This window comes from Geotrypetes seraphini, chromosome 1 (genome assembly GCF_902459505.1).
Source record: "Geotrypetes seraphini chromosome 1, aGeoSer1.1, whole genome shotgun sequence".
NCBI lineage: Eukaryota > Metazoa > Chordata > Amphibia > Gymnophiona > Dermophiidae > Geotrypetes > Geotrypetes seraphini.
The window spans coordinates 22,511,161-22,534,241 of NC_047084.1; the positions used below are offsets into that span (position 1 = coordinate 22,511,161).

The window sequence follows — 23,081 nt, forward strand, 5'->3', positions numbered from 1 at the left end:
CCTTTTACACAATGAACATTCAAGGGTATAATTTCAGATTTATTCCAATTAATTTTATATCCTGAAAATTTACCAAACTTATCAATTAATTCCAATAAAGAAGATAAGGTTGACTCTGGATTTCTCAAATAAAGTAAAATATCATCAGCATAAGCCGAAATTTTATATTCCATATCTGAATATGGAATACCTTGTATCTCCCTCTTTTGTTGTATTGCTAACAATAAGGGTTCTAATACAACATCAAATAACAAAGGAGATAGAGGACAACCTTGTCTAACTCCCCTCCGCAATTGAAAACCATCAGATATCTTATTATTAATATTTAGTCTTACAATCGGGAAGCTATACAGTGTTTTTACCATTTGTATAAATCCAGAACCTATACCAAACCATTCTAATGCCTGATACATAAAATTCCATTCTACCCTATCAAATGCTTTTTCAGCATCTAATGAAACTGTAAAAGCCGGTTCATCTATTTTTTTTGATAAGTTTAACATGTGAAACAATAGTCTAGAGTTATTAGAGGAATGTCTTTTAGCAACGAAACCCGTTATAATATGTGGGAGAGCCTTGGCTAATCTCAAAGCCAAAATTTTCGCCAAAAGTTTATTATCAACATTTATCAAAGATATAGGCCTGTAGTTTGAAACCAAAGTAGGATCTTTATTTGGCTTAGGCAAAACAATTATTATTGATTCAGCCATAGTACCTTTAATATTACCTTTTATAAGTTGTGTCTGATATAAATTTAGTAAATGTGGGGAAAGGATATTTTGAAATGTTTTATAAAATTCTACTGTATAACCATCACCACCTGGAGCGGATCCAACTCTAAGAGATCTCAATGCTGTTTCTAATTCTTTTAATGATATAAGTTCATCTAAACTCCGTTTTATATGATCAGGAACCTTAGGTCCATATGGAATACCTTGTATCTCCCTCTTTTGTTGTATTGCTAACAATAAGGGTTCTAATACAACATCAAATAACAAAGGAGATAGAGGACAACCTTGTCTAACTCCCCTCCGCAATTGAAAACCATCAGATATCTTATTATTAATATTTAGTCTTGCAATCGGGAAGCTATACAGTGTTTTTACCATTTGTATAAATCCAGAACCTATACCAAACCATTCTAATGCCTGATACATAAAATTCCATTCTACCCTATCAAATGCTTTTTCAGCATCTAATGAAACTGTAAAAGCCGGTTCATCTATTTTTTTTGATAAGTTTAACATGTGAAACAATAGTCTAGAGTTATTAGAGGAATGTCTTTTAGCAACGAAACCCGTTATAATATGTGGGAGAGCCTTGGCTAATCTCAAAGCCAAAATTTTCGCCAAAAGTTTATTATCAACATTTATCAAAGATATAGGCCTGTAGTTTGAAACCAAAGTAGGATCTTTATTTGGCTTAGGCAAAACAATTATTATTGATTCAGCCATAGTACCTTTAATATTACCTTTTATAAGTTGTGTCTGATATAAATTTAGTAAATGTGGGGAAAGGATATTTTGAAATGTTTTATAAAATTCTACTGTATAACCATCACCACCTGGAGCGGATCCAACTCTAAGAGATCTCAATGCTGTTTCTAATTCTTTTAATGATATAAGTTCATCTAAACTCCGTTTTATATGATCAGGAACCTTAGGTCCATTAATTAAATCTAAAAAATTTTTTCCATCTTTTTGTCTCTCCAAATAAGGCTCGGTAGAATACAGGTCCTTATAAAATTTTAAAAATTGTTTTAATATTATATTTGTTTGATTTGTTATTATCCCATTATCATCCTTTATTCCATTAATATTAGTTTTCCTTTTTTTTGCTTTAAGATAATTTGCCAATAGTCTCCCCGCCTTATTAGAATTTCCATAATACATTGCTTGCTTGGAAAACAAATCTCTTCTTATCATTTTTGAAGTTAATTCATTATATTTACCTTTTGCTTTCAAAAGAGCTTGCAAAGTTTCATTTTCCCATTTACTTACCAATTTAGCTTCTAATATTTTTATTTCTTTTTCTAATTCTATATATTGTATTTTAATCTGTTTCCTAATAAAAGCTGAATATGATATAATATTTCCCCTCATAGTTGCTTTAAATGCATCCCATACATTCTCTATAGATGTATCCTCCACTAAATTTAGTTGAAAAAATTCATTAATTTGTATTTTAAAATTTTCCAAAAATTTGTCATCCACAAGCAATGCATTATCAAATCTCCAAAGAGGTCTACCATTTTCTAATTGATCTAATTGTAATTCTATCCATACTCCCGCATGATCTGAAATAATAATAGGATCTATGGAAGCTTTAATCACCTGTTGCACTTTATTTGTTGAAACAAAAATATAATCTATTCTTTGATTTATATCTATGATTTCTTTATTTTTGATATACCGTCTATCAAACAAGTGTCTAAACGGTGTACAATAAAATAAGATTTAAAAAAAGAAATAGAAAGAGGCGAATTAAAAGAAATATCTTATCAAATGTTAAAAATACTGGACAAGTTCACACTGACATACATGGAACAATAGTGAAGTAGGGGAGGGGAAGTTTTTAAATACATCGAAGTAAAATTTTTTTAAAAATGAGGTAAGTGGAGACTGGAACACATTAGGAGGGGATCACTTCAAGAGAAGCGTTTTGGTGTTTCAGGGTAGTCTTACCTTATTTTCTTTCCCCAATGGCCTTACTATATAAATTTGAACCCAAGAAGTAGAGTGTGACGTGGTATACTCAAGCTCAGGAGGAGAATCTGTAGAAATGGTATTTTGATTCCTGTCTCCCTGGTTCTGAGTACACTAATGAGCTAGCTTATCCGTTTATTCCTTTGAGAATCGTGAGAAAGAAGTTTATAATATGTGAAATGTACACACAGACATTTTTTTTGTATTTTCCTTTTTTTTTTGTGGATTTAGATCACCCTTCCTGGAATTCTCCCAATTTGCAGGTTATCAGTTATATGGTAATGAAGAGGTTCCTGCAGGCGGCATTATCTCTGGAATTGGACGTGTCTCAGGGTAAGTAGTGCATGGCTACATCTATATGTTAAATTTTTGAATTTAAAATTTTTTGCTAAATTGTTCAGTCGCCAGTCTAAACACTTTGTTTTAGTTGTACGAATTAGTCATCACTCCTAGTGCACTGCTGTGAACATGGTACTTGGCTTTACTAATAAAAAGTATTGACTGCATTGTCTGTTAGCTTATCTTAGTCTTGACTGTATAAATGATGCTACTGAGGTACATGATGTCACTAGCTTTCTAGTTTTCTCTTTCTTGTCAAACTGATTTTGGTGTTTTTTTATTTTTCCTGATTTTGATGTGTCACCACTCCGTTATATCGCTCTTCTTGGGAAATATCAAGTGTAATAAGCCATTTTTTTTCAGAGTGGAATGCCTCATTGTTGCAAACGATGCTACTGTTAAAGGTGGCTCCTACTACCCAATCACAGTTAAGAAACACATTCGTGCACAAGAAATTGCACTGCAGAATCACCTCCCATGTCTGTATTTAGGTAAGTCTTATTGCAAGTATGAACAAAAATTACTGATAAATAAAGCAAGGATCATATTTGTGAATATCTAGTTTAAAATATTTACTAAAGAAAAGTAACCTTTACAGAGAGCCTTTTGCAAGAGTGTTTCTTTTATGCATCAGGATAAGCACTGTGTTCAGTTACCTGTCAATGAAACCACAATGACTTATCTTCCTCGAAGAAGAATTGGCCAATAGTGTTGTCACAAAGGGCCCGATTCACTAACCTGCCCGATCGTGACTGATCCATGGCAGGCCAACCAATTCTTGATGGGACAATATTCAAATGGGGGCGATCGGAGGAACGCCCACCTCCGACTGCACGGATCGCTACTGAGCAATCCCGACGCATGCGCAGACCATCTTCTTTGCCTGTAGATGGTCTGCACATGCGTTTGCTCTCCATGCTTTTTTACTTTACTTTTAAAGCGGGTTAAAACCACGGGCTCACGCTTCAGGGAAGGGAGGCAGATCAGGAGAGTATAGGGGCTGCAAAGGCAGGAGAATCGGGGCTGAGCAGGGCAGCATAAAGGCAGGTAAATCGGGGCTGAGCAGGGCGGCATGAGCAGGTGAATCGGGGCTGAGCAGGGCGGCATAAAGGCAGGTGAATCGGGGCTGAGCAGGGCGGCAAAAAGGCAGGAGAACAGGATTTTTGCACAAGCGACAGGTCCTCAGCAGTCGCTTGTTCTTGTATCGGCCAGCCCAGTCGGTGTGCCTGAATTTTGTTAGTGAATCGCATCCTTCCTACTGTGCATGCCATTTCCCCTCATTTGCATGCACGGATCAAAATTGGATCGGAGGATGATCAGCAGAGGTTAGTGAATCAGGTCAGAGGAAAATCAGGTCGCAATCCAATCAGTTCACGATCTAGCCCAGAATCTTTAGAAGAATATTACAAGAGTTGCATAAATGTTAGTGCTGCTTGCACTGCAGTAGGTGGCTTTCTTGATTTCACCCTGTTTAAGTTATGTCTCTTGTTTAATAAAATGTTTTCATTCAGAGCAGAATAGTCTTGAATTGTCAAGGAGTTGCCAATGCCCTCCTTATTAGAGGTTATCCATTGCTTTGGTACAAAATGACGGGCTGAGCACCACCCAGTGACATAAGGAGGAGGAGTTGTAAAATGTAAATAGAAATACAGAAACATGATGGCAGATAAAGGCCAAATGATGCCTTCTGCAATACTTACAGGTTTGGGGAAAGAACCCATTTGTCAAGATTATTGTACCCTTCTTCTGGAAAGATTATTGAGCCCAGTGGCGTATGATTCTCACCTTGGGTGTGAGAGGTCCTGGGTTCAAATCCCAGATGAGCCCCTCACCACCTAGGGCAGATTCAAGGTGGTGGAAAGGCGTGGCTTGGCACTAGTCAGACTTTTACTGCAGATGGGCAGACTAGATTGGCCATTTGGCCTTTATCTGCCATCATGTTTCTATGAAATAAGAACCTAATCTTTCCTTAGAAGGCAGGGTTAACTTTTTAGTGAGCCCTAGACAAACCAGAGATTTGGGCCCCACATGGTAGTATAAATACATCTTAAAAGTCAGGGCCTTAAATGGCTCTGACTTGTAGAGGAGAGGAAGAAGCAGGTAAAAAGCTCAACTCACTGATTACCTCCCTCAAATTGAAGGATTATGCCCATTGCAAGGTGAGACTAGATAGATATCTGTGGGAAAAGGTCGCTCTGGCATAGTAAGTCAGTCATGGGGAGGGGGTGACACCAAATATCTGGATTGGGAGTTAGTCATTGAATTAGCACATCTGAGAGGACCCTAGGCATGTGCCTAATTGTGCCCTGCTGGTTTCATAGCTGAATGTTTAGCATGTGACAAGTTTTAAAACTGTGAAATCTAAAGATAACTATGTGTGTTTTAAAATGGTATGATGCACATAGTGTTGTAATTTCCAGTTTCTATTCATTAATGTGTTATACAGTGGATTCAGGAGGAGCAAACTTACCCAGGCAAGCAGATGTGTTTCCAGATCGAGATCACTTTGGGCGTATTTTCTATAATCAGGCTCAGATGTCATCAAAAGGAATTTCTCAGGTAATTTTCTTACAGATTGAGGCATAGTTATCAATGTGGTCTACTGTTAAGATGTGGTCGTTTATCACTAATGTATGTTGTTTTAATTGGGAAGTAGTACCAGGCAGACTTTTACAGTCTGTGCCCCAAAATTGGCAGGGATAGAAAGAGATTAAGTATGCCAGTGTTTAATCATGAAGTGGAACCTGTGCAGAGTGCCAGATTCAACTCTGACCTAATCTCGGAATGCTGAAAAATTAAACTTGAAATAAAATGCCCACGCAGTACAAACAAAATTGTTGTTAATGAAAAATTTTTTCTTAACTTTTTTTTTTAATGAAGAATATGGACCATCATATTTAAGAAGCTTTTTAACTGTTGTTCAAAACACATCGTTAAACTTCATTTCTTCAGGTCATAACTTTCTGTTATAAATGTCTTCTTTTGTTTTTGTGGGGTGTTTTTTTTGTCCAGATAGCAGTAGTAATGGGATCCTGTACAGCAGGAGGAGCCTATGTGCCTGCAATGGCTGATGAAAGTATTATAGTTAAGAATCAAGGAACAATATTTTTGGGTGGCCCTCCATTGGTAAGTAAATATGCACACATTAACTTTTTTTTTTTTTTGGGGGGGGGCTGTTCTTTTTGTAAGCAAATAATTCATTACAAATCTACAATATTTCTAACAATCCACAGTAATAATAATTAGAGCTGCATTTCAATTAATATTTTTAATTGTGATTAATCACACATGTAAAGGTATTTTATTTCCCCACTGCAGCTCCTTGTGACTGAGCAAGTTACTTAACCCTCCATTACAAAATAAGTACCTGTATAAGGTTACCATATTTGTGAAGAGAAAAAAGGACACATGACCCTGACCCACCCTCCCAGCTTTCACTCATTTCTTTGGTCTCTCTTCCTATCTGTACCCCTCTAGTCTTCATCTATTCCATCTCCTCACCTTATCAGTCCCAGCTCCATCCCTATCTTTCCTTCCTTCCCTTGTCTCCAAGGCCATTCTTCTATCCCTGTCCCCATATTCCACCCCTGTTCAGCTTATCTTCCTTTTCCCTTTCTCCAGTACTCCACCCCAGGACCAGTATCTCTCTCTTCTCTTCTCTCCCCTGCCACACCCCATGATATTGCAACTCTCCCCCTCCCTGGATCCACCATCTTTCTCAATCTCCCCCCCCCACCCCCATTCCAGCATCTGCCTCTCTCTCCCTCATTACCCAACTGCACCCTCAGCCAACAACAGAGCCTGCACCTAATGAGAAATTCTATCCTAATGAGAGCTCTCCCTATCCAGTCCCCAGCTCCCAAGCAGGGTCTACATAATTCCTGCTTCATCCTGGCCTCCCTGCATCTGTCCTAAATTTGCCACACAAGGCAGACAACACAATGGAGCTGATACATACTCATTATCATCCCAGGCAGGTAATGCAGCCTGATGCTATCTGTGATAATATTTAATAATAATTATTATTTTTTGTATACCACCATACCCAGAGAGTTCTAGGTGGTTCACAACAATTAAAAATTGAAGTACAAACATTGTAATCATTGAAGTTAACAGGTTGTAAGCATACAATATAAGAAAAGTAATTAATTACAGGCCATATGTGGATGGTTATAACATTCTAAAGGAAGTGGTAACGAGGCGAAACGTAGTAAAATGCAGTAAGAATTCAGTCTGTGGAATAATTGCATTTTGAGCTGCTTTCTGAACTCCAGATAGGAAGAGGCATCAAGCACAGTTTAGGCGAGCCAAGAATTTAGTTTAGCCGCCTGAAAAGAAAAGGTTTTTTCAAGGAACCTTTTGAAATGGCATAATTTTAATGAGGGAAAAGCGAACAGGTGTGTTCTGCGGGAGGTCTTATAGTTGTAATTTAAATTGAAATGGGGGTTAAGATAACTCGGTAACATACCAAATACTGTTTTGTAGCAGAAGCATGAGAATTTGAACAAGGCTCTGGATTCAAATGGTAACAGTGTAATTTATGATAGAAAGGGGTAACATAGAAACATAGAAGATGACGGCAGAAAAGGGCTACAGCCCATCAAGTCTGCCCACCCTGCTTACCCACCCCCTGTCTATGCCCTAATGACCAAATTTCCTTATCTTGACCCTCGTAGGGATCCCACATGGGTATCCCATTTATTCTTAGTCTGGCACGCTGTCTGCCTTGATCACCTGCACTGGAAGCTTGTTCCAATGATCAACCACTCTCTGTGAAGAAATACTTTCTGGTGTCGCATGAAATTTTCCGCCCCTGAGTTTGAGCGGGTGCCCTCTTGTGGCCGAGGGTCCCTTGAGAAAGAAAATATCATCTTCCACTTCGACACGTCCCGTGAGGTACTTAAATGTTTTGATCATGTCTCCCCTCTCCCTACGTTCCTCGAGAGTGTAGAGCTGCAATTTGTTCAGTCTCTCTTCGTACGAGAGATCCTTGAGCCCCGAGATCATCCTGATGGCCGTCCGCTGAACCAATTCAATTCTGCGCACATCTTTACTGTAATGTGGCCTCCAGAATTGCACACAGTACTCCAGATGAGGTCTCACCATGGCCCTGTACAATGGCATTATGACTTCAGGCTTTCGGCTGACGAAACTTCTATTGATACAACCCAATATCTGCCTTGCCTTAGATGAAGCCTTCTCCACTTGATTGGCAGTTTTCATGTCTGCACTGATGATTACTCCTAAATCTCGTTCTGCTGAAGTCCTAGTTAAAGTTTCTCCATTCAAGAAGTACGTCCTGCATGGATTTCCGCTTCCGAGGTGCATGACCTTACATTTCTTAGCATTGAAGCCTAGCTGCCAGGTTGAGGACCAACTTTCCAATGTAAGCAGGTCCTGCGCCATATAATTCTGTAAACTGCATTCACTTACTATATTACATAGTTTGGCGTCATCGGCGAATAGTGTTGTTTTACCTTGAAGCCCTTGAGTCAGATCCCCTATGAATATGTTGAAAAGGAGTGGACCCAGGACTGAGCCCTGCGGCACTCCACTGGTCATCTCCGATGTTTTAGAGAGGGTACCATTAACCACCACCCTCTGAAGTCTGCCACTCAGACAATCATTGACCCATGCATTTAGTGTCTCTTCTAACACCATCGATTCCATCTTGCTTAGCAGCCTGCGGTGTGGGACACTGTCAAAAGCTTTACTGAAGTCCAGGTACATGACGTCCAAAGACTCTCCCAAGTCCAACTTTCTTGTTACCCAGTCAAAGAAGCTGATGAGATTGGATTGGCAGGACCTACCCTTGGTGAATCCATGCTGACTGGAATCCCGAAGATTCCCTTCATTCAAGATCGTGTCCAATTTGCTTTTAATTAGTGTTTCCATGAGTTTGCACACTATTGATGTGAGACTCACCGGTCTATAATTCGCAGCCTTTGCCCTGCAACCCTTTTTATGCAGAGGAACGACATTAGCTAATTTCCAGTCCAGGGGAACTTTCCCCTTACCTAGGGAGAGATTGAATAGCTCAGCCAACGGTTTCGCCAGGACATCGCTCAATTCTCTGAGCACTCTTGGGTGCAAATTGTCTGGTCCCATGGCTTTGTTCACCTTGAGTCTTGCCAGTTCACTGTAAACTTCACCTGGTGTGAACTCAAAATTCTGAAACGGGTCTTCTGTGCTTTGTGTTGCCTTCAACTGCGGACCGTGTCCCGGTGCCTCACAGGTGAAGACTGAGCAGAAGTATTCATTCAGTAGTTCGGCTTTATCAGAATCTGCTTCCACGTAACTTCCGTCCGGTCTTCTAAGGCATATTATCCCGCCTGTGTTCCTTTTTCTGTCACTAATATACCTGAAGAAGAATTTATCTCTCTTTTTAATGTTTTTTGCCAGAATTTCTTCCACTCAAAGTTTTGCCTCCCTAACTGCCATTTTGACCGCTGTAGATCTGGTCCTATATTCTACCTTTGCCTCTCTTTTCTCAGTGCGCTTGTAGGAGAGAAACGCTTTTTTCTTCTCCTTAATGAGGTGCGAGATCTCCGCGGTGAACCATTGGGGTTTATTGTTTCTTTGTTGTTTATTTACTGATTTTATGAAGCGGCTAGTTGCTTCATGTATGGTTGATTTCAGTGTTAACCACTTAGCTTCTACATCATCGGTCTCCGCTTGGTCCTGCAGCATCCGATGGACGAAATCTCCCATGTGTGCAAAGTCTGTGCCCCGGAAATTGAGTACCTTTGTTTTCGTGTTTGATCTAGGGAAGCCTTTCCTAAGGTTGTGGTCGCTGGAGGCTAGCATATCTCCTACTGAGACCTCTGAGACGCTTTCCCCGTTGGTGAGTACCAGTTCGAGGATCGCCTGGGCCCTAGTGGGCTCCATTACCATTTGAGACGTGCTCCCTTTATGGAGGTTAAGAGCCTCCTGCTACCGCTTGTTGTCGATGAAAATGAGTTCCAGTCTGCATCAGGCATATTGAAGTCCCCTAGCAGTACAGCTTCTCCTCGTAGAGTGATATTCTCTATGTCTTCAATTAATTCTGTGTCCATGTCTTTCAGTTGTCTTGGGGGTCTGTATACCACACCTAGATACAGGCATTTTTCTCTGCCTCTTGCCAGGTTTACCCAGAGGGACTCCCCGGTGTACTCGACATCTGTGATCCTGGTGGTTTTGATGTCCTCTTTAATGTATAGAGCTACCCCCCTCCTAACCTGCCCTCTCTGTCCTGACAAAGTAGATTGTAGCCCAGTATAGCCATATCCTACCCATGTGAGTCCATGAACCAAGTTTCAGATATTGCCACCACATTCTTTATTTCAGCCTCCTAGAATTTTGTTACCTAAACTGTGTGCATTGACATACATGGCCCTCCATATTTTGTGTTTGCTAAGTCCCTGTGAGGCGTATCCTACCCGAGTCGGTGTGACTCCTAAAGAACTGTTTGCAATGTGGGTACCTACCTTGGACATGGAAGCGGAGTTTCGACTCACCTCATCAGGATAATTCCTTTCTGCACTAATATGTGAATGGGTACCCTCCCCCGACTTACCTAGTTTAAAGCCCTGTGAAGCAGGCGGGCTAGTCGGTGTCCGAAGACATTCTTACCCCTACTGGTCAGATGGAGTCCGTCTGGTCCCTGAAGTTCTTGTAGCGCTTCCCCATGGTTTAGGAATCCGAAGTTCATATCCCAGCACCATCCCTGTAGCCACTCGTTCGTCCTCAGGATACGTTCATCTCTGGCTCTTCCCTTGCCTCTAACTGGGAGGATCGATGAGAAAACCAGTCCGCTTCAGCCTCTCACCCAGTTCTATTCTGAACCAGCCTCAGCTTCCTGATGTTTTTCTTGAAGGAGCCTAGATATATGATGTTGCAGTAGTCCAGGATGCTGAGAATAGAGGATTGAACTAACAAACGAAAAGAGGAGGCAAAGTATTTTTTTATGGTGCGGAGTTTCCAGAGGATCGAGATAATTTTCTTAAACACTAAGTCAGAATGTTTCTCCAGAGTAAGATGTTTGTCTAAAGTGACTCCTAATATTTTTAAGGATTGTTCAAGACAATAGTCCGACCCATTCACATGTATCGTGGTGTTCTTGATTTTATCATTAGATGTTGCCAGGAAGAATTTGGTTTTGCCTGGGGCAGTGCAACAAGTTCAGGTCCTCCTGCACAAACTACACATGCCCTCAAATCAGTCTCAACCCGCAATCCAACCCCCCACCCCCAATTCACATTCCCAGTTCCTCCAGAACCAACAACCCTGCTCCCATCAAAATCCCCACTCCTGAACAGCCATGCCTTTCCCCCAAACTCCCCCACCTACCTCCTCCCTGGCTGCTGCATTGAATCTTCATGCAGCCAGCAGCAACAATGAGGTGAGCCTGCCCCAGAAGCTGTCTCTGCAGGTCCCACCTGTGCGAGAACAGGAAGTCACCGCAGAGAAGCGGTTTTTGGGGCAGGCCAAGGGCAGCAGGCTCATCTCATTGACACTGCCCAAAGATTCCAATTTCAGCAACTGGAGAGAAGGGGGAGTAAGGAGATCTATCTAAACGAGATTTTCTCATTTTAAAAAACCAGCTGGACACCTAGTAAGTCCTCTTAAAAGGGGACGTCTTGGTTTTTTCCCAGATACATGGTAATTCTATACCTCTATATAATATGTAAACTGCTTTGACTGCAGCCACAGAAAGTCAGTACATCCAATCCCATCCCCCTTCCCTTCTGTAAAGGACTGCTAATCGATGCTAAACTAGTTCCAACCGGGTTAGCATACAAGCATTTTAGCTTCCAATACACGAAATGGCTCTGCACGTCTTTTTTCCTTGTGTCGTTGAAGCCTCCGACAATTGTTATTACAACAAGCTCATTAATATTAAAATGAGCACTCTGGGCAATTCCCAGACATGGTCAGGGAATTACTGAATGAAACGCCAACCTTGATAACACTCCAAAATTACAGACGGGTCTGGAGGTGCCGGTGGTGTTGAACACAATATACACATGTGTTAAAAGCACATCTGAAGTGCATGTTTTTTTAAAGGCACATCTCATGCGTGTTCATTAAAAGCATATTGGCAGGTCTATGACTGCTGATTGCATGACAGGTGGAAATTTTTTAAAAAAATATGGATACATTCATCAGTGTAGAGAAAAAGCGCCAAACTTTTAAATTGCTTTTGTGACTACAGCACAAGCGCCTTATGGCTATTAATGCATGTGACGCATATATTTGATGTATGCCTATGATTGATGCTCATGCGTGCCTACAGCATAACTTTTCCTGGTGCATGCACAGATTTATGCCTCTTTTCCGTGAATTATTCATTGACTGTCCAGCCAGACTGCCAGATAAAGAAGCCAGGGTCAAAGTGATGGCTCAAAGGTTATTGGGCATTTAAGCCATAGAACCAGTTCCCAAAGAAGAATCAGACTCCGGCAGATACTCATATACTTCATAGTGCCTAAGAAAGGCACAGAAGACTGGAGTCTGATCCTGGACCTAAAGGCTGTAAATGTAGCGCTGAAAGTACTACACTTTCACATGAAGACAACTCGGTCAGTAATTATGGCACTCTCACCAGGGGAATTCCTAGCCTCCCTAGATCATACCTTCATATTCCCATTCTCCTGGACCACAGGAAATTGAGATTCCACATCCTCTAAAGGCATTTCCAGTTTGTAGCTCTACCTTTCAGGTTGACAACAGCCACACCAATGTGATGGTGGTTGCAGCACTCATCCACAGGATGGGGAAAATACGTATATCCATACCTGGATGACTGAGTGGTCAGAGTTCCATCAAGGCCAGAGGATGAGCAGGCAGTGCAACAAGGGGTGGATCTCCTACAGGATCTGGGCTGGATAGTCATCTTCAAGAAGAGTAATCTAAAGCCAACCCGATGTTTGGAGTATTTGGGAGTCTGTTTTGACACAGTGAAAGGCTGTGTCTTTCTTCTAGAGCCACACAAACAAACTCAGGAAGCAAATTTCAGAGCTTTTAATGATGCCAACTCCCTGGCATTACCTCCAGGTGCTGGGTTCAATGGAAGCCACTCTTGAAATAGTTCCCTAGGTGGAAGCGCATATGTACCTCAAGATTCCCTGGACAGGGAAAGCAAGGAGCAGATTGCGCTGTTGACTCCAGGGGAACTCCTTATTGAAGGGCATGCCTCTTCAAATCTCCTCATGGGTGACCCTAATGACCAATGCCTGCCTGTTTAGCTGGTGGGCCCATTGCGGTGGTCTTTCAGTAGAGGGCCAATGGACCCTCCTGCAGAGAGAGTGGTCTAAATCATTTGGAACTATGAGCCTAGTGTTGAGGGTATTTGAGAAGTACCTGAAAGACAAGAAAGTAAGAGCGTTCTCCGAGAATGCCACTATGGTGGCTTATGTGAACAGACAGGGAGGCACCCGAAGTGCTCCATTATGTCTGGAGGCTCAGATGACGATCAAGTGAATGGAAGCTTATTTTCAGGTGCTCTTCACATGTGGCAGGAGTGGAAAACATTTCAGGCTGACTTTTTCAGCTGGTAAACTCTAAACAGGGGAGTGGTCACTGTCCCAAAGAGTGTTCAGCCTCATTGTGCAATGCTGGGGAAGTTTGTTGATGGACTTGATGGCTTCAGCCAAGAACGCGAAGGCGAATCACTTCTACAGCCGAAGAGATGAACTGAGAAGCACAGGGTTGGATTCATTGGTTCAGCTCTGGCTGGAAGATAGGCTTCTATATGTGTTTCTACCATGGCCCATGGGCTAAGTCATCCTCAGAATTGCACATCACCTGGGACTTGTGATCCTGTTAGCCCCAGACTGGCCTCACTGTCTTGGTATGTGGATCTAGTGCATCTGCAACAAGACAGCTGCATCAAGTTACCAATTCATTTGGGGATTCTCAGTCAAGGACCAATCCTGTGGAGAATCCAGAATACTTTGGTCTTATGGCATTAACCCGCAAGGGTTACTTGGAGGGGGTCATTTCGACTCCTGTGAGCAAAAAAATCATCTTAAGTTTGTGGCTTGCGCCAAAACCTGAAAGGCTTTCTAGCTATGGTGTGCCAAAAATCAGGTGGAGCCTTTTGAGGCGCCAATTCCTGTGATCCTGGCCTTTCTACAAGCTAAACTAGAAAAAGGCCTAGCAGTGGCGTTTCTTATGGTCCAGGTGGCAGGCCTCTTGCACTTCTGAGCTCGAAAGGGAAAGCTATTACTGACATTTAATCCAGATATGACCTGGTTTCTGAAGGAGGTGCTCAGATTGTGGCCTCCATTGCACCAGCCCTTTCCATCCTGGAATCTTAATCATTTTAAAGGGCTTTTCTAAGCCTCCATAGGAGCCTCTCCAAGAGGCATCCCTTCTGGATCTCATGGTGAAGATGGTATTTCTGATTGCAATAGTCTCAGTAGGATGGATCTCAGAGTTACAAGTCCTTCACTACAGAGAGCCCTTCCTCAGGATCTCATAAAATACCTTCCTTTCTACTGAAGGTTGTGTCAACCTTTCATGTCCACCAAGAGGTTCGTTTACCTGATTTTCAGATAAGATATTGCATAGGTTAGTTATCCAAAGAGTCTTACTCCACTACCTGGAAAGAACCAATAATTCTTAACTTTATGACCGTCTTTTTGTGCTAACAAGTCATTCAAGATAAGGCAAACCAGCTTTCAAGGCTTCTATCATAAGATGGATTTGCATGGCAATTTCATTGACGTACATTGGCTATGGCAAGCAGCCACCTTTTTCTCTTAAAGCTCATGCTACCAGAAGTGTGGTATCTTCATGGGCAGAGTCCCGGGCAGTTCCACTGAAAGAGATCTGTAGAATAGCTGCTTGGTCTAATCACCATACGTTTGCAAGGTTCTACAGAGTAGATGGAGCAGCTCAGGAGGATGCCACTTTTGGGTACTTGATTTTGCGGATAGGCTCATCTGTCCCACCCTAGACAGTCGACACTGCTTTGGTACATCACCTAACATATAGAGTCATATGTTTAATGTAATAGAATGGAAGATTAGTTTCTTACCTGGAAAATATTTTTTCTGTTAATACACAAGAGTCTGTACAGCCTGCCCTGTCAGTTTTCAATGCACCTTCTTTCTACCTCATAAGAACATAAGAATAGCCTTATTGGGTCAGACCAAAGGTCCATCAAGCCCAGTAGCCCGTTCTCACAGTGGCCAATCTAGGTCACTAGTACCTGACCAAAACCCAAGAAGTAGCAATATTCCATGCTACCGATCCAGTGGCTTCCCCCATGTCTTTCTCAATAATAGACTATGGATTATTACTCCAGGAAATTGTCCAAACCTTTCTTAAAACCAGCTACGCTATCCGCTCTTACCACAACCTATGGCAATGCGTTCCAGAACTTAACTATTCTCTGAGTGAAAAAAATTTCCTCCTATTGGTTTTAAAAGTGTTTCCGTGTAACTTCGAGTGTCCCCTAGTCTTAGTAATTTTTGATGAAGTGAAAAATCGATCCACTTGTTCCCGTTCTACGCCACTCAGGATTTTGTAGACTTCAATCATATCTCCCTCATCCGTCTCTTTTCCAATCTGAAGAGCCCTAACCTTTTTAGTATTTCCTCATATGAAAGGAGTTCCATCTGCTTTATCATCTTGGTTGCTCTTCTTTGAATCTTTTCTAGTGCTGCTATATCTTTCTTGAGATGAGGAGACCAGAATTGAATGCAATACTCCAGATGAGGTCATACCATGGAGTGATATAGGGGCATTATAACATTCTTAGTCTTATTAACCATCCCTTTTAAAATAATTCCTAGCATCCCGGTTGCTTTTTTGGCCACTGCCACACATTGGGGGGAAGGTTTCATCGTATTGTCTACAATGACACCCAGATCCTTTTCTTGGGTGCTAACCCCCAAGGTGGACCCTAGCATCCAGTAACTGTGATTCGGGTTATTCTTCCCAATGTGCATCACTTTACATTTGTCCACATTAAATTTCATCTGCCATTTGAGCACCTAGTCTTCCAATTTCCTAAGGTCTGCTGGCAATTTTTCACAATCCGCATGCGTTTTAACAACTTTGAACTGTTTAGTGTCATCTGCAAATTTAATCACCTCACTCGTCGTTCCAATTTCCAGATCATTTATAAATAAGTTAAATAGCACCAGTCCTAGTACAGACCCCTGCGGCACTCCACTGTTTACTCTCCACCATTGAGAAAAATGATCATTTAACCCTGTTTTCTATCCAGTAAACAATTCCTAATCCACAACTGAACTTTACCACCTATCCCATAACTCTTTAATTTTCTCAGAAACTTTATCAAAAGCTTTCTAAAAATCCAGATACATTACATCAACCGACTCACCTTTATCCATGTTTATTCCCATCTTCAAAGAAATGAGCAAATTGATGAGGCAAGATCTCCCTCAACTGAACCCATGCTGACTCTGTCTCTCATTAAATCATGTTTGTCTACGTGTTTCACAATTTTATTTTTTATAATTGTTTCCACCATTTTACCCTGCATTGAAGTTAGACATACCCGTATGTAATTTCCCAGATCTCCCCTGGAGCCCTTTTAAAATATCGGCATAAGATTGGCCACCCTTCAATCTTTAGGTACTACAGACGATTTTATCAGGTTACAGATCATGTCATTAGGTCACCAATTTGAGTTCTTTTAGTACCTTGGGATGTATACCATCTGGTCCAGGTGATTATCACTTTTTAACTTGTCGAATTGGCTTAGTACATCTTCCAAATTCACCAAGATTTCTTTCAGTTCCTCCACATCATCATCATCGGACAACTCTATAGTCTGGAACTGGAATCCTTCTCCTGTCAATTGGATGAACATATATGAACAGTTACCTATGAAGTAATGAGTTTGTTGAGCTTTAGGGCTCCTTATGTGTTAGTGCAAGTTGCACACAGCAGGTTGCTTTATTGATACACCTATGTTGCAAGTTTATGCTAATTATTGTTCCCTTCCATGAGTTATGGAGAAGTTCCCTGTGCCTCTCCTCTTCTTTTCCTCTGTTACCGTGGAGATCGGTTGCTTTGGTACAAACTGAAGAGAGCACTATACTCCACTGGTGAAGGAGGAAGATCTGAAAGATGTGATTGACACCCTTCTGCAAGCAGCTCACAAGCATGAATTGACCACCTAATGTACAAACTCCTATGTTAACACCTAATGTACAATATTATCCAGGTATGAACCTAATCTTCCACTGCAGATGGAAAATGTTTAATCAGTTGTTTTGTTACTTATTTTTTTTAAAGTGGAAGATGGCAGTAAATAACTACCAGAAAACAGAGTTTAAATGAACGAGTTTATATTGACAGTCAGTGTTTAGATTTCAAGAGAGGAATGGCTGGTTCTTATTTTCTTGCATTTAAAAAAAAGTCTTCAGAAGTCTTTAATCCTGATATGCTTGTTTTCAATTTTGCAGGTTAAAGCTGCAACCGGTGAGGAGGTAACAGCAGAGGAACTAGGTGGGGCTGATCTTCACTGCAGGTGAAGCAGAACCTTAAATGAATGGTTTTCTTTCTTTCTTTTCTTAGTCTTAATTATGTGAAAGGAGTTAAATCCTCTCCCCCCCAAAAAAAACAAAAAAATCCCCAAAACAATGACTTTTAAAATGATCAGATTTCTTCTGGGGAGAATACATATAGGGATAAATTCTATGTAGTTCATATAAAATTAGGTGCTAGAATGCTGTGTGCTAAGTGTGGTTTCTGTATTGGTTAATATGCACAAAGTTTCCATTTTAGAATACTAATAGAAGTCTGCAGTAAATGCCCAACTCTAGGTGTGAGCATTTATGCCATCAAATTGCTGGTGTAAAATACTCAAGCTTAACTGTAAGCAGTTAAGTGCATTACTGCAGGTATTCTATAACTTGTGTGAGAAAATCCTGCTCATGCCCCTGCCAGTCCACATCCCCTGGCAATTACACACTAGAGCATTTGAGCAGCCAAGTTACAGAATGCTGACTAAAGGCAGTTATGCATGTAAATACTACTACTACCAATTAAAACCAGTTTTACCTAATAATTGGTTATCTATTTTACAAAACCTGACATTCTAGGGTTCAATTCTGAAAAAACCTAATGTTGATTTAAGTCAGTTTCCAGTTTCAGGCCAATAGAAAATATTTAATTTTTTTGCAAAGTTGGTTGAATTTGTAGTAGGATCTCAATTTTCAGATTGTCTGATAAGGGTTTATTACATATTTCTCATCATTGTTTCTGTAGTTTACAGAGTACTTAAACCTGTCTTTTGACATCTGAAGTAGAGAAGGTATAGTATAAGGGAGATGAAACTTTGCTGCAGTTTGATATCTGCTGCATTCGACACTGAACCCTGAGATTTTATTATCCAGATTGTCTGAAGTTGGTCTAGCTGGTTCAGTTTTGAATTGGTTAAATCTTTTTACAAAGACTAGTCAATGAAGTTACATGGAAATAAATAGGAGAAAATTTTTTTCCACGCAATGAGTAGTTAAGCTTTGGAACTCGTTGCCAGAGGATGTAGTAAAAGTGATTAGGGTAGCTGGGTTTAAAAAAAAAAAAAAGGTTTGGGCATGTTCCTGGAGGAAATGTCTGTAGTCTGCAATTGAGACAAGACATGAGGGAAGCCACTGCTTGCTCTAGGATCAGTAGCATGGGATGTTGCTACTGTTTGGGTTTCTGTCAGGTACTTGTGAGCTGGTTTGGCCACTTTGGAAACAGGCTACTAAGTTAAGATGGGCCATTGGTGTGTTTAAGTGTGGCTATTCTTATGTTTTTAATTTTCTGATGTCTGTTGGGTAGGTGCATCTGTTGAGGAGAGGCTACAAGTTGATCACAAGAAAGTGGAACTCTTTGAATCTGAGGCCATGCATTCGGTCATCATATGCTGTCTTTTGGAATTCACTGATTTAAGCCACTGAGCTGGTGTATTGATTTATTTTGGATTTTTAAAGCCTATTCAGGGAGGTATACTCTTTTATAACGTCATGCAGCACAAATAAAGATCAGGCTTAGCCCCTAAATATATAACAGACCTTTTCTCTTTCACAACCAACAGACATAGGCGAAGCTCACACCCGAACTTTGTTTCTCCACCGGTTAGAGGTTGTAAATTTAAAAGTCATCACCAACATCTTTTCTCGCATCAAGCAGCATTATGGGGTAAAGATCTATACCAACTGCTCATGCCTACTACTTATAGGAAATTCAGGAAACGCCTAAAAACTTTCCTAAGTATTTCTGTTCCTGAAATACTTAGGAAACCAACCTATACAATCTTAGTCCTCAACAAATGATCTCTAGAACTGTTAATCACTAATTCTGAAGCTTTGTTTATTCCACTCAATCTGTAACATCTTTAATCATTGTAAACCGCGTAGAACTTCACAGTCCTGTGGTATATAAATTGTTATTATTATTAATCAGCAGTTAAAGCTCAAAACCATTGGTAGGAGCTCAGCAATCTGTATCTTCCTTCATCAACACCCATCATGTAACCGATATTCTAAAAACACTAACTGCCAGAGCAGACCCAAATGTAATTCTGAAGACAGTCTGAATAAATTCTTTGTTTTTGTCAAATTCTAATGTTCTATTTATAAAACCTAGCTATTTTGGACCTAGGAAATTCTTTTTTTTTTTTTCAATAACAGATACCACTTGAAAAGTGAAGTGAAATTTCTCAAGTGTTCTTATATTCATGTATCAATATAGCTCATTCTTTAAAGTTGTGAATGGAACCAATATGCTCCCTTGGCTTTCTGATTTAAATATATGTTTTTTTGGTTTGGCTTTCATTTGTATAGAAAGTCTGGAGTAACTGATCACTATGCTTTAGATGACACTCATGCACTTCATCTGGCCAGAAAAATTGTGAGAAGTTTAAATTATCAAAAGAAATTAGATGTAAGTATAGTTCACTATATATGTATGTAATTGTTATTGCTAGCTAAAATATTTGCATGCTGTCTTTAAGAGAGTGTACTTTGTGTAGTAAAATTTATGCTCTGACGAACTCTTGCAGGTGACTACAGAACCACCTGAAGAACCTTTGTTTCCTGCTGATGAGTTATATGGAATTGTTGGAGATAACCTCAGAAGAAATTTTGATATCCGAGAGGTATGAGTAAGAAAAACATACAAGGAGTATATTTGCACAAACATATTTTGTATTGGATAATAACATATTAAATGATGGCAGATAGCAACCAGTCTGATCCACCTAGTCTGCTTAGTAAGGTGGGTTGAATTTTACTGGCTGATATTAGCCTGCCTAGTTAATACTACTTTATTTATATACAGCAATACCTCACGGTTCAGTGCTGTTTACAATAAGAAGTAAGAACTGTAAAAACACAGTAAATTTACACCACAAAGCACAGTACATTATATATAAAATGTAACATTAAGAAATTATTAACTTATCTAGATTTATCCTCACCATAGTTTGTAATGCAACTGTTTTAAAATTCAGAGCATGACTGGCCCTTCCTGCGAACAGCAGTGTCCTCCAGTCTTGAGGGTTTGTTTGTTTGTTTTTTCTTGGTGAGCACAAAGCTCACCAAGAAAATTTTGAAGAATCGTCTCATTTTTTAAAACCAGTGCTGTTTTCCATAGCATCCCTCTAGACTGGCACAGATGGGTTATGTGCTCCTACCAGCAGATAGAGACTGAGAACACCGAGAACTAGAGAGCTGAACAGGAGCAAGGTTGGTGGGAATCATTGGGGTCCTCTTCAGGGTTGCAGGAATCCTGCAGGATTGGAAGCAGATTCCCATGGGAGTGTACCCACCCAGAGTCCTAAGAAGTCTAAGTACCGCCTCCTCCTCTCTTTAATAATGTAGAACAGCCACATTTGCTTTCTTCCAAAAGACTGCGGGCAGCATTTTCTACCTGCTGCTAGTGGCTGACCTGGAAGCCTTCTGTCTGACATGTTTCGAATGTATTGGAGAGAAGGCCTCTGACAGCATGTAGGAGCTGCTGCCCTGTGGCCTATTGAAGATTAAGGAGAGGTAGGAGTGAGTGAGAAATGCTGCATGGGGGAAGGGGGATGAGAAATGTTGGAATATATTGTGGAGAGGAGGGAGGAAAAGAGAGAGTGCATATGGGAAAGGAAGAAAGATGGATGATTGGGTATAGGGTTGGGAGGGGAGAGAGATGCTGTACAGTGATGGGAGAGGGAGAATTGTTGGATATTTGATAGGTAGCTGAAAAATAAAGAGGAGAAAGAAGGTGAAATTTGAATGGCTTGAAGTAGAAGAAATAAAGGGAGGAAAGAGCTAAATAGAAAGGTAATTATGTTAGAGACAGATACAGTAAGGGAATGGAACAAGAGAGGAGAAAAGACAAATGGACAGCAGCCACTTGAAGGAGAATTTGTGGAAGACAGGAAAGCAAATGGAAACACAGGAAAGACTGGAACCAAATTGATGGAAAAATAAATGTTTAGACAACAAAAGGTAAAAAAAAATTTTTTTTTGAATTTGACTGAAATGTATATGCAGATATCTTTTATATTATGCTCAGTAGAAAAGGAAATGCATTCCTATTTTTATTTCTCCAGTATTGAAATACTTGCTGAGTTTAACTTCTTGAGGTTCCCAGTTCAATTTTTGTGTCTAATTTGTGATACCTTGTTCTGTATCCGGGGAGGGTCTGTCATCGTGTTAGTAATGGAAAGTGGAGAGCTTGGAGGAAAGGGGGTTGGGTGGGGTGGCCCTCCTTTTATTTTCTGTGGTGGGCAACAGCATGTCCAACACTAGCCTCGACCCATGCTGTAGTTGGTGGGGATCCGCAAACTCTGCTCGCTGAGGATCTCCTTCTCCAGAGGTGGCCAGAGTTCCCTTCTCCCAAGTGTGGCAGTCGTGACAGCATCCTTGAGCCATTGAGATGCTAGTATCTTTGGCTCAGGGATGTTGCTACTGCCTGCAAATTTGGTAAAAGGGGAGTTTTGGCCTTCTTTGGAGGAAATCTTTAGCTGACAGAGCTTGGAGATCCTCATTAGCTAGAGTAGTGTTCTTCAACCACCGGTCCGTGGACCAGTGCTGGTCCACAGAAATTTCCTGCCGGTCCACAGGCCCAAAACAGTGTTCTTCAACTGCCGGTCCATGGTGCGATCGAAGCGGCGTTATCTTCGAGCCAGCTCTTTTCCTCACTGATTCAGTGCACAAAGCCACGGGCAGTGGCTCCTACGCACGTCCTGCGCCTGATCCGGAAGCCTTCTCTCTGACATTGCAACGCCAGAGGGAAGGCTTCCAGATGAGGCACGGGACGTGCAAGGAGTCGCTGCCCGCAGCTTTGTGCACTGCATTAGTGAGGAAGAGGGAGCCGGCCTGAAGATAACACCAGGAGCGGCATAAAATGGCCAGGCAGGAGCAGGCCAGAAGGTAAGGCATAGCATGAAGGGAGGGAGACAACAAAGGTAAGGGGGAATGATTTTATTTTTTAATTTAGTGATTGAATTATGTTAATTTTGAGAATTTACATCGGCTGTCAGTGTGCTTTGTGTAGTTTAATTTTGTGGTTAACCATTATGTGTTGTTAATAAGATTATATTGTGTATCTGTGAAAAATGAATGGAAAAAATAGTGTTACAATTAGTACTATTATGGGGGCGGGCTCTGGGGTGGAGATTGGGTAGAGATGGGCAGGGTCTGGCCCATGACTTAGCCCAGTGTTCTTCAACTGCCGGTCCATGGACCGATGCTGGTCCACAAATAATTATTTTATTTCTGCCGGTCCATAGGTGTAAAAAGGTTGAAGAACACTGAGCTAGAGTATTTATATTTTATATTTACGTTAGAGGCTCTAGCACAGACCTATTTACAAAGTATGTATTCTCCCCAATTAATATTTCCAGATTAATATTTGGAAATGTTAATTGGAAAGAATACATACTTTGTAAATGGGTCTCTGCCAGATCCTCTAATGTACTATGAAAATAACTACTACTTAAAAGTTTTTTGGGTATGGGTAGGGCAGATGAGGAGGCGTTAGATTTCTGGTCCTGTGCAATTTTCTACACTGAACTTCAAGTAAACCTATAATTAA

General features: G+C 40.8%; 1 protein-coding gene across 1 annotated transcript in view; it reads left to right on the forward strand.

Annotated features, from left to right (window-relative positions):
* MCCC2 (methylcrotonoyl-CoA carboxylase 2) overlaps nt 1-23,081 on the forward strand; it is a 92,175-nt gene that overhangs the window by 19,184 nt on the left and 49,910 nt on the right. Inside the window, exons 4-10 of the mRNA XM_033929047.1 lie at nt 2,937-3,038; nt 3,408-3,535; nt 5,491-5,603; nt 6,057-6,170; nt 17,471-17,535; nt 19,838-19,937; nt 20,056-20,151. Of these exons, the coding sequence (XP_033784938.1) occupies nt 2,937-3,038; nt 3,408-3,535; nt 5,491-5,603; nt 6,057-6,170; nt 17,471-17,535; nt 19,838-19,937; nt 20,056-20,151 (718 nt within the window). The remainder of the gene's footprint in view (nt 1-2,936; nt 3,039-3,407; nt 3,536-5,490; nt 5,604-6,056; nt 6,171-17,470; nt 17,536-19,837; nt 19,938-20,055; nt 20,152-23,081) is intronic.